Below are 12,644 nucleotides of genomic sequence, written 5' to 3' on the forward strand. Positions count from 1 at the left end.
GTTTTTGCAGAGGCGCACAACTGCAGTATCTTTCAGATTTTGGCCTAAATTACATGACAAGTGTTCTAACACTCATTACTCAAATTCATCCAAACAATAAGCCATAATCTAGTTACACAAAGTTACACATGGCATGACAGAGAAAAATGTGTGTATACAGTAGAACAAAGGGAGAAGCTTTAGCTTAAATATATTGTTACAATCAGTGAGTCTGGACCCAAATACAGACTCAGACAAGAGAGTTTTCTTAAACTGCAAAGTTCAGGGGAATGATGATGAGGGATGATGGCAAGGGGCAATGAGCAGGGAAGATGATTAATGGCATGGATGTGGCTGGCTGGAAACAATCCTGAGCATAACAAGCAGGCAAGCACACTGAACAGGCTGAGCGGGTGTAGTAGGCAGGCAGGCAGACAGGCAGGGAAACAGGAGAGTGGTGATCCAACTGTAGTTGAAACAACGATCTGGCGATGAGTGGATTAAAGACCAGAGTAGATGAGCTAATGGCTGGCAGTTGTGTATGTCGGAGCAGGTGTGTTGAATCTTGTAATCAGGAGAGAGCCGGGAGAACGCCAGGAGGAAGGCACGCCCACGTCTCATAACCAAACACAGAGACTGACAGGACAGGAGACACAGGGGAGGGGGGAAGAGAAAACACTGATGACACGGCCGAGGCAGTGACAGATTTATGACTGCTACGGCCAGGACCACCTCAACCCAACCACAGCATAAAAATGCAACAAAAAAATTCTTTTAATTTATTTAAATAACTAGAGACCATCTTACGATGGGATCACAACAGCGGTGTGTATGGTGCAATGGAACACATGACATGAGAGAAGTGAGTTGGTGAAACAGGTGAACTGTGCAATATGCCTAATCGTCTTCGCAGGGTCAACTTTTAACTTATGTTAGTTTTGACATAATTATGTGTTTTGCTGAAATATTCCCTGGTTTGATTCAAGGAATGTACAACATTAAACATGGTTAGTCATGAATGTAGACTGTGTTATTATTGGCAAGAGACCAGGGGTGTGAAGTGTGGGGCTCAGTGGCCCCTTCCTTGCTTCCTACCCCCCTACTTCCGGCGCTCTTGCTCGGATCACATCCATCTTTGAACTTGGCCTTGATGTTGAGCTCAACTACACACCTGTAAAGTTTCATGACTGCATCTTGCACGGTTGCGGGGAAGCCAGGCAGGGACAGAAATAATTTTTAATTTGGTGGTTGCAACACCCACAAATGGCGTATTCAATACAAGGGAAGAAAGAGGTGCTGGAAAATGTTTGACTTGGAAAATTTTGATTCAAACTTATTTCTTTGCAAAAAAAAAAATATGTTCCACAGATTCAAGGCAGTTATATAAAATTGTTGAAAAGATAGATATGTCTTTAAATTAACTATATAGGCTACCAATACATAATATTCTTTAAAATAAGAAATAAAATATTGTAAATGTGATTCTTATTTGCAATAAAATAAAAAGAATAATAATTTTGGAGTAGGCGATAACAGACAGCGTGACTGCAGCAAGGTAGGTACTGCCATGCAGTGTAACTTTATTCTAATGCATTAGCCTATTCCCACTGTAAATATTTTTTGCCACTGAAAATGTCAGAGCATACACATTGAGCATTGATTCTGTGTCCGTACATGTCACATTTTGAAAGCATATGGGTTAATAGTTTGTGAGTTTAGATCTTGAATACAGTTGCTGCTTCTGTTCCTGTGGCATAACTCGTAGTTACTTGTTTCAAGCATGTAGGTTAGGGGGAAAACAGTCTATGGAAGGCTTCAGCCAGGCCTATCATTCATTTCATTGACCAATCTTGCTTCGAGCGGTAGGCCATGTAACCGGAGCAGAAATAATTACCTCTGTGACCTGGTGGCTATGGCCATGGCACTGCTAGAAGGAAAGTCAGGGGATCACCAAAGATGCAGAAGAAGATTTATCCTCTGGAAAACATGAACGTCAGTACAAAACTGTTACCAATCCTTGTAGATGTAAAGATGTTTCACGGGATAAATTAATGTTTTGACCTAATGGCAGTAGCTGAAAAGTCAATTCATATGAGACAGGTTAAACTCTGGCTGTCACTTTTAGCAGTTTGTGCATGTAGTTGTATACACTTCACTGATAAATGACATTACATGATTACCAAATAAAGTTTTGTTTGTTTCACTTCTCTCTCTCTCTGTCATATTGCCAGTACCCTCTTTTTTATTTCTTTTTCTCTGTCTGTCTCTCTTTCCCTAATGTTAATTTAATTTCCATCCTTAATGGAGATGCCTGGTCACCAAATCCAGGAAGTGTCCGACCCAGGTGTCTATGTGGATGAGTGTACACGTGCCTGCAACAGTGTTTCTGTGTGAACTGATGAGTCTCTTTACTTTCTATTCATGCTTTCACCTTTTGTTTTGTTATTTGCATTACTGTATTTCTGGATTTTAACCATTTTCTCCCAACGCTGAAGTCAGCGTGGAAGTCAAATTATATTGTGATACATTTAGGGTTGGGCCAATGAAAGATGCCATCGCTTAGCATAAAGACTGGAAACAGGGAAACAGCAACCAGCGGAGACTCCAGGAATTCACTGCTCTCAGTGAGGGGTATCAATTTACTCACCCAACTAATGATGGACTATTCCTTTTGAAATTTAGCAAACAAAAAAAACTGAAAAGAAAATACCTCAAAGTCAATCTGTTTACCACTCGAATATTATGTTATTTTTCAGTGATCCTCCCAAAGCCCAGTATCTTCATGAATCCTGCTGGTGAGGTTACCTAGGGTCAGAACGTTGGCATCACTTGTTTGAGCTCATCTGATCATTTAGGTGGAGCATTCACTCTGAAGAAAAACTCAGGCTCATTCAGAAAAACCCAAACATCAAGTACCAGCTCTGCTTCCATATCCTCCAAGTGGATTTTGACAACGAAGGATTGTACCAATGTCAGTTTCAGACAAAGGGTTCAAGTCGAGACTTCAGCTCCCCCCTAAGCGACTCTGTTAGACTTTCTGTTACTGGTAAGTCAAATGAATAAATAAATAAAATAAGAATAAGATGAGAGGAATAGCAATAATACGAAAACAAAGATGCACAGTACAGTAATATAGCAAGACCATTAAATCTATCTGGAAGGGTCATACATCCATTGAGGTCAGGTCCTCTCTATTGTTTCTGAGAATGAACGCAACTATGATGTGGGTAACAGAGAGCTCTTCGCGGTCAAGCTGGCACTAGAGGAATGGAGACACTAGTTAGAGGGGTTGGAATTACCATTTGTAGTGCGGACTGACCACAAGAACCTGGCCTACATCCAATCTGCTAAGAGGCTCAACCCTCGACAGGCCCAGTGGGCCCTGTGCTTTGGCCGTTTCAACTTTTCCCTCACTTACAGGCCAGGTTCAAGAAACACCAAACCGGATGCCCTCTCTCGCCAATACATGGCCGAAAACTCCTCTCCTGTTTATAAAATTTAATATTTTATCATTTGGCTAGAAAGTTGCAACCTTTTCCAGACGAAAGTTGGGTTGCAGTGAAGAGCTGATGTGAATTTGGTGGTCCTGGGGGCATGCTAAGGTGCTCAAAGACCTGCTCAAAGGTCAGGAGGTCGACCAGGTGTCCCTTGTGTCAATTTGGACACTTAAATGGAATATTTTATAATTTGGCTAGAAAGTTGCAACCTCATTCATGCTGAATTCACATTAACTGAACTTCCATACAGGTTCCAAAGAAACCACAGTCATGTGTTAAAAGTAAATTTCTCTGAAAGCACTTAATCTACAACAAATAGAATATTGCTTGTACTGCAGCACTCCATAGTTTAAATACTGAGGTATAGAACTTTTCAGCTAGAGTTGAAAAAACACCAGAAAAGAAGAAGTGTTTCAGGAAGAACAGCAGTGTGAAATGTCTCTGTATCACAGCTTTTAGTTCAGTTTTCACTAAGAGCTTCCTTTCTGTCTCAGCCATGGGGACCATACGACAGAGAAACTTGTTCTATTTGAAAAGCATTTTCTGAAATTCAAACTTCTTTGGTGTTTTTTGTATTCAGATAGTACAGGAAGGAGGACTTTGAGAATTAGTGCTCAGTTTGAAATTCCTCATAGTTCTCATTTCAGTTTTTGTTTCCTTAATTTAACCATATTTAATAATTATTAAACATGTGAGGACGTTGTTGACCAGAGAGCGAGAACAAAGGCTGGTAAAAGAAATGATAGGAAAATGAAGGCACAGTAGTCAGATTATTTTTATCTTGCTTTCTTGTTTGCAATGTTTTGAAAAGTAGAAGAGATATATTTCACTTCTTTTTACAAATTATTTTTTATTAATTTTTTTAATTTTAGTGGTTCAGATTCAGACTCATAGTTTATTTTTTATCAAATGTCAATCTAGACAGCAACTTTGAAATGCTTCATTAACAGTTTTCACCAAATTAAAAGTAAACAAAAAACCGCTAAGTGTGAGAATGATTAAGAGGGATGAAGAGAATTTAAGGGTCGGGTTATGCTCGATCAACAAGTTATGATCACATGTTGTCCGAACACGTTGGAAATCAAAAGTGTTTGTAGTTGTTCCGAAACAGACTTGAAGACAGGGTGAAAAGCTGTCCGATGATGGCCCGCATTTACAGACAGTCTCTCCTCAAAGGCATTCATTGTGTTGCACTCAATGAGAAGTGGCAGTTGTGCAGTGTTGGCCACTGGATCGCACCTCCTGGCAGCACATTCAGTTCAGCAGCCTCTCTCTCATTATTTCTGCCGTGAGTATTTCTCTGTCCATCAGCATGCAGTGAAGACTTTACTGCCATTCCCGATCTCACACCTTTGTGAAGCAGGATAGTCCTTTATGTCAGCCACACAAACATGATTTTGGAATAGAATGCATGTAGGAAACAGCTTTCCATAGCAATTTTTTCAAGCAGTGACAAATTGGTTATGTAGAAACAGGCCTAAACTTCTCAGTAAGTGGTGAGTGTAAGTTTTTTATTTCTCTTTGTGACATTTTGTATTAGAGGTGACAATAGCCTAATAAAGAGTCTCTGTCTCTCCCCCTCCCGCTGAAGCTGTCCATAGTTCTGATTGTTTTTATGACAGATGTATCTCCTCCAAAACTGACCATGGAATATGCTTACCTTTGAACTTTAATTAAATGTTCAATTTTCTTGGACAATCCATGACTGACACAGAAGTCTTGCGCAGAAGTCCACAAATTGCATAACTGGCATGTAATCGGTTATGTCCAGCCTTACAATTGGTAGGCCCACAAGGTGCCGGCCCCATGTCATCCCTTCTGGCTGAACCTAACCTGGCCCCATAGGCGTAGGCCTCACCAGCGAGCTCCTCTTCCAGGCCTGTGTTCAGGAGAGTGCACAAATCTCACTATTCAGGGTAAGGTAGTTTCTTTCAGAAGTCACCATTCCAAAACAGTTTTAGACTCTCTCTTAGTCTGACCCCTTACCTGGGATAAATTTGCCTTAGGTGTCCCTGGGAGCTATTGCTGCTGACATCACAGCTTCAAGGATCATGGGAGTGATTCTCATTGTGTTATGGTGGCATTTCTTAGATGAAGGTCAAATCGTCTCTGTCTGCACTTTACTGTGACTTAATTAGGATTTTATCGCTGGTAACTTCATGTTCGCTCATCATTGATATTGGACAAGTCTGCACAATTGCAGATGAAGTTCAGCGACAATGTTTTTTTTTTTTTTTTACTTTTGCAATAGTTTTTAAAATTTGCGCTTTCTAAAATATCTGTGCCTGGCAACGACAGTATAGTTAAAGTTAGGGAAAGATGGTGCTCATGGCTAATTAAATATGTTTAAGGTGTAGTTAGGGTTAGGCAGCTAGATAAATAGATATCTATCAACAACTTTGATCCCTTCCCCACCCCTCTTGTCCTTTACTTTCCACTTCACTACATAAACACAGTACTTAATGTTGCCATTGGACGTAAAGTCTGATGTAAAATGTAAATTGGATGTAATTCCCATGGATACTGGGCTGGTTAAATTGTAATGCACACTGATGGAATCACCTCAACATGCTCTTTCCAGTGATAGAAATGTCCATCAAGGAGAAATATCCATCAGTGCTTAAAAATCAGAAAAACTGTCTTATAACTTTACATCTTTCCACCTAATCATATTTAGTAATCTGATGATTGTTGTCTGTATATCCATGGTAACAGTGCAAACAGGAAGTGCTAATAGCTCATGCAACATGACTTTCCATACACATCTCCATGGCACTTTACACCAGACAATGCATGATAGAATTTTAGTATAAACTGTTAAATGTTTTTCCTCTTCTAGTTCCTTTGTTGCTGCTGGTCTCCTCAGTGGCAGGTGGGGGTCTGCTGTTGCCTCTCCTATTGGTGGTCTGTCTAGTCCTCAGGAGAGGACGACGAGCCAAGCAGCCTGGAGCCCCCATTTAACTCAATGTCTGCTCACCAGGACACAATACATGATATTATAAGCTAACTGTTGCTGTTTCATATTTTCACCACAGTTATATCTAAATGGGGTGGGGTTTTTTTTATAGTTTGTAAGGAATTAAGTTACTTTTAGAGATTTAAGTTCCTATTTGACAAATTTGTTCTTTTGCTTATGTTTCAGTGACTGTCAGGAACTGTTATGACGATGAAGAGGAGAGGGGACTGTGTGAATGTTGAGCCAGTGGGCACCATGAGGAAACAGAAGTAGGAGGAGTGGAGGACAGTGATCATGATGAAGATGAGATTGCAGACAACTATATAGATGCTGCAGAGCTTTCTCCTCTATAGAAAAGAGAGGAACAAGTAGAAGAAACTAATGAAGACTATGAAAATGTAACCCAGCCATTTATTGAACAAATTGTGGACATTTATGGAGAAAATGAGAATATTCAACACATTTAAGTTTCTACTGGTCAGTGTAAGATTATTGTGGATAAATGACTCAATTATTGACCGACTGCCAACATTTTATTGATAAATAAACTGATATTTTCAGTTTCGTTTTTGTCGTGAGGCCGAGCTTGGAACCCAAATGCAGGACACGGACAGAGCAGAATAAGTTTGGAACAGTTTTACTGCACAGATCGACAGGGGAATACTGAGGATCCGGCGTAGTTCGTGGCCGCCCCGTGGACTCGACCAGGGCGGGTTGATTGCGGCGCTCCGAGCGGAGATGAGGTGAGCTGGTTCTGGCCTGCAAGTGTACTGGAAGGCTGGGCTGGCCAGGCGGTGGACCCGTGGATCCTAGCGCTTGGTTCCGTTGGCAGGGGAACGAGGATGTAGTGGTAGTTGGCGTAGGATGAGAGTCTCGGGGATCCGTCAGAACGTGAATCTGAGACAGACGGAATTATCAAAGGCAACACTTTAGCAATTCGTTTACGTGATGCTGAGGCCGTTTCGTGGAGTGCGTACACAGGTACGAAGACGATCTGGCGCCGGTAGCGTGGATGAGCCCGGTAGATAAACTGTGACAACTAATGAGAATCAGGTGTGCCAGTAATCAGTCGCAGACCGGAGATCAGGAAGCCAGCTCAGAACACAGACACACAAGGGGATCAGGGGGGCATAGTGGCTAACTATGCCAGTTATACAATTTACAACATTCATTATTTTGAATAATTTCAGCCTGGAGACAGAACTCCGAGGCTCCATCCTTTCACACAATTATGAGCCCAGCAAAGAGTCCCCTATGTCAGTTGGTGCGAGACTTACTGTCCCCTCTCAGACACACAACACTGCTTTCTAAACACCAATAAGAATAAACCAAATTATAATACAACGTAAAGGAGATAGAAAGCAGAGACAGATCCTAACCAAGTACAGGCTCAGGAACCACAAACTGGCTAGCTAGCTAGCTATTTATTATTTTATATTTATATATATATATATATATATATATATATATATATATATATATATATATATATATATATATATATATATATATATATATATATATATATATATATATATATATATATATATAAATAAATAATGGTACCACGTGGATCACCAAGATCACAGAGCAGGTAAGATGTCAAGGGTCTGGCTCCGAGGTGGAGGACAGACATGGTGGAACTGTTGAAGACAGGCGAGGTGAAGTTGGCTGGAGAGGCAGGCTGACAGGAATCCAGGCAATGACAGGAGCTGTGATCACCAGCACAGGATAATTCTTCAGGCAGAGCAGAAGACAGACTCAAAACACAAGGCCAGAAAAAACACTTGCAAAAAAGGTACTTAGCTGAGTAAGCTTTAGAAGAGACTTGACGTAGTGGTCGTACAATATACAGGGACGATCTGGCATTGGTGTAATGGGAGAGCCATATAAGCTGTGGAGACTGATGAGTAGATAGGAGACATGTGTGCCGGTGATCAGCAGCAGGTGGAGAATCATGGAGCCAGAACAGGAGACATACACACACACACATACACATATCCCAAGACAAACCAGGGACAAACAAGAAACACAAGGGAAGGGGAAGACAGGTGGCTGACTACCACAAATAAAGCCCCATTGAATTGAATTAAATTGAATTGATTTATGTGTTAGGCTTTGCAAGTACGCGTAAGGACTCGTTTTGAATAAACTAGATCTCTCCTATTGTTTGTTTGCGTAATCCATCAAAGAGGGCTTTACCATAGTCTAACAGGTTTGATATGAATACATAAACCAGTTTCATCAGAATCTTTTAACTTTTGATAGGTTTATAATTGACTGAAATGTGTTCTAGTTATGTTACTGACTTTCAAAGTTAAAGCCCCCTCCACTAAAAATGTGTTTTTTTTTTCCAGAACCTTGAGCTGTTATGTAACTTAAACTTTAAATAAGTCACCACTGACTTTTGGTTTCACACGGGACACAAACCCTGCTCCCCTGGGTGAAAGACATTTGTTTGTTTGTGCCATCCGCCCCAAAATCTCCAGAAGCGGACTTTCTCGCTCTTTATACTATGACAAATTACTACGACCAGTAGAGGTCGCAGAATCTTGTGGATTCACTGAGCCCAATTGTATTCATGTGGGATGATGTTAGTCCTCATAGTAGCCATTTCATCGTAGTAAGACCATTTTTTTAAAACGTGACTGTACAAAATGACCTACTGTGACCTGTAATAATCACAGCCTCATTAAACTTTACAACCCCAAACTAGAGACCTAGTACATTCAGAGGGTGGCTATAAACCGATGGCTTGCCTAGGTATATTGACAATAAGGGGGTTTCTGAGCAATTTCCAGAACAGAAGTGCTCGCCCGCCAATCGCTGAAAAATGCAATTCTTACAGAAATCTCAAAATGTCAAACATTTTTGATACCAAATCACAGGAATAATCGTGCATTGGGCATGTAAACATACATACCCATGCACACACATAAACCCATGTGGTTGCAGTGAGATGTTAACTTTTCTGGCACCATGACTGTTACGGAACAGACAGGCAGGGGACACCAAGATAGATATAGAATGTTCGTTATTGGAGAACAGCCCGACAGTACTGGTTTATTGATAGGGAAGTCCGTAGGAGGGAAGATTCGCTGGAGACCGGAGATCACTGGAGACGGTTGAGCGCTGGGGAAAGGAGAGCGCTGGAGAAGGGAGAATAGGCCGAGTATCATGGAGAGTCCTAGTCACAAACGAGGTCGGACACATACTGAGGTGAATGCAGGGCTTTTATGCTGGCTGTGATTGGGATCTAATGTGGAGCAAGAGTGTGATTGGGAGCAGGTGTGGATGATTAGTAGAGGGTGGAGCATGGCGTATCCTTGACGACCAGCTCCCGAGGGCCGAAAAACCCTGCTGACGTGGTGGTCGTCCTCCACCACAGGGAGCGGGATGATCCAGGCGGACGGCCGGAGTTTGGGCATGTGTGGAGCTGGGAACTTCGGGTGGAACCTGGACAGTTGTGGAGTTGGGAGCCTCGGATGGACGACCCGGAACCTGGACAGTTGTGGAGTTGGGAGCCTCGGACGGACTAACCGGAACCAGGACAGGTATGGGGTTGGGAGCCTCGGGCGGACGGCCCGGGGACTGGACAGGCGCGGAGCTGGGGACCTCCGGCGGACGAACTGGGGACTGGACAGGTGCGGAGCTGGGGACCTCAGGTGGACGAACCGGGGACTGGACAGGCGCGGAGCTGGGGACCTCCGGCGGACGAACTGGGGACTGGACAGGCGCGGAGCTGGGGACCTCAGGTGGACGAACCGGGGACTGGACAGGCGTGGAGCTGGGGACCTCTGGAAGCCAGAGGTGAGAACCCTCTGGAGGCCGGAGACGAGAACCATTTGTACCATTTTTAAAACAAAAATCCTAGACAGTTCCTACACATTTTGATAATAGAGAAAAAATAAAATCAGTTCAAAAGTCTGTAATTGTTGTAAAATGTGGTATATTTATTCGATATATCGCCCAGCCCTACTCCACTCGCGATGGTTACAGAGTGGTGCCTTTTTTTACCTCACAAAAATGATCTTGGATATAGTTACTCTAGATGGCATTGCCCTGGCCTGCAGCAGCACCCAAATGAACCTCAGAGTTATCTTTGATCAGGATTTATCCTTTAACTCCCACATGAAACTTCAATGACTGCCTTTTTTCACCTACGTAATATTGCAAAAATCAGGTGCATCCTGTCTCAAAATGATGCCGAAAGATTAGTGCATGCATTTGTTACTTCTAGGCTGGACTATTGCAATTCCTTATTATCCGGCTGCCCGAATAAGTCCCTTAAGACTCTCCAGTTGATCCAGAATGCTGCGGCACGTGTACTAACAAAAACAAGGAAAAGAGATCATATCTCTCCAATATTAGCTTTTCTGCACTGGCTCCCTGTAAAATTTAGAATAGAATTTAAAATCATTCTCCTAACTTACAAAGCTCTTAATGGTCAGGCACCATCATATCTTAAAGATCTCATCATACCATATTACCCAACTAGAACACTGCGCTCCCATGATGCAGGGTTACTTGCGGTTCCTAGAGTCTCCAAAAGTAGAATGGGAGCCAGAGCCTTCAGTTATCAAGCACCTCTTCTGTGGAATCAGGTCCCAGTTTGGGTTTGGGCGGCAGACACAATCTCCACATTTAAGAGTAGGCTAAAGACTTTCCTCTTTGATAAAGCCCTAATTATAGGGCTGGCTTGGGTGAGTCCTGAACCATCCCTTAGTTATGCTGCTATAGGCCTAGACTGCCCGGAGACTTCACATGATGCACCTATTTCCTCTCTCCTTCTCTCCCTCTCCATCTGTATGCATTTTTATCCCATTACTGCATGTTACTAACTCAACATCTTCTCTCTCCCGCAGTTCTGTGCTTTCTCATTTCTCTTCTCTCTCCTTCTGTCACTTTCAGCAGGTATTTCTGCCTCCGGAGCTGCGGGGTCTGGGTCTGTGGTTGTGGGCCACCTCCTGCCCCCGTGTTCCTGCTCGACAACTGCTACTACAGTTGTTAAGACGGTGTAGTCCCTCATTCGTCCAGGAGTGTTCTATCGTAGAAAAGGTTTCAGTCGTAGTCATCTGGACACTGTTTTCAGAATCAAGACGTTTCGGCTCCCATCCAGAAGTCATTCTCAATTGTGAAAAATAGACGGGGAACTCGTCCAGAAATTTAATTTCCAGAAATTTAAGCTACTCTTTGTTACTTAAGCCCTGCCCTCAGGAAGGAGGCTTCCTGAGTATCTGCTAATTACTCTGCCTAGTTTCACCTGAAACTGACTTAATTGTTTCCATGATGGCCCATTAATCAGTAATCAGGCCTATTGTTTTCTGGCTGCACCTCCCTCATCACTGTTAAGTACCTGATTTGCATATGATTGGCGTGACCAAGGTGATAATACACTGTGGTAAACGTTGGGCAGATTGAATCTCAGACCAGAACAGATCATTTCTGTTCAAAGAGGGGTTTTCTTTTTTCACAAAAATGGCTTCTTTGACACCTCTTTCAAACCAACTCTTCTCTCTACTTAGAATCTTCACCTCACTGTCTTCAAATGTGTGGTTTGTAGCTTTTAGATGCAAATGCACGGCACTCTGCAATCCTGAGTTAGCATGTCGTCTGTGCTGATAAAGTCTTTTGTGAAGTGGCTGTTTAGTCTCACCTATGTACCGTTCTTTGCAGTTTTCCTCACTGCATTGAATTGAGTAAACTACATTGCTTTGTTTTTGTGTGGGCATCTTGTCCTTAGGATGAACGAGTTTCTGTCTTAAAGTGTTGCCTGGTTTAAAGAAAACAAGAACATCGTGCTGTCTAAAGATCCTATGTAGTTTTTCAGACAGTCCATATACATAAGGGATGGAGACACAGTTCCTTCTTGGTTCTGTTTCCCTTTTGTCCTGTCTCTTTTAACTTTGTTGAGAGCCCATGTAGGATAACCACAGGCTGAGAGTGCATTCTGGACATGCCTTTCCTCTTTCTTCTTACCCTCTGAGCCGGTGGGCACTTCTTGGGCTCTATGTTGTAATGTCTGGATTACACCCAGCTTGTGCTGTAATGGATGGTGTGAGTCAAAGAGCAAGTATTGATCCGTATGTGTTGGTTTCCTGTACACTTCTATCTGGAGCTTTCCATCCTCTCCTCAGAGTGTAGCACAATCAAGAAAGGCCAGGCAGTTCTCTTTGGCATCCTCTCGTGTGAACTTTATGTTGGGGTCCACA

At 42.5% G+C, this 12,644-nt stretch overlaps 2 protein-coding genes across 2 annotated transcripts; both read right to left on the minus strand.

Moving 5' to 3' along the window:
- Positions 1-6,827: 6,827 nt before the first annotated feature.
- LOC122869276 lies at positions 6,828-8,786 on the minus strand. Its single transcript, XM_044182098.1, has 2 exons — positions 7,999-8,786; positions 6,828-7,329 (listed from the first exon to the last, which is right to left on the minus strand). Exons 1-2 carry the CDS (start codon positions 8,429-8,431, stop codon positions 7,070-7,072), a joined length of 693 nt encoding a protein of 230 aa, XP_044038033.1. The 5' UTR covers positions 8,432-8,786; the 3' UTR covers positions 6,828-7,069.
- Positions 8,787-8,930: 144 nt separating this feature from the next.
- Positions 8,931-10,937, minus strand: LOC122869279 (protein IQ-DOMAIN 14-like). Its single transcript, XM_044182104.1, has 2 exons — positions 10,915-10,937; positions 8,931-10,253 (listed from the first exon to the last, which is right to left on the minus strand). The coding sequence occupies exons 1-2, from the start codon at positions 10,915-10,917 to the stop codon at positions 9,624-9,626; spliced, it is 633 nt and encodes a 210-aa protein (XP_044038039.1). The 5' UTR covers positions 10,918-10,937; the 3' UTR covers positions 8,931-9,623.
- Positions 10,938-12,644: the final 1,707 nt, after the last annotated feature.

The sequence above is a fragment of the Siniperca chuatsi genome, linkage group LG21 (genome assembly GCF_020085105.1).
Source record: "Siniperca chuatsi isolate FFG_IHB_CAS linkage group LG21, ASM2008510v1, whole genome shotgun sequence".
Lineage (NCBI taxonomy): Eukaryota > Metazoa > Chordata > Actinopteri > Centrarchiformes > Sinipercidae > Siniperca > Siniperca chuatsi.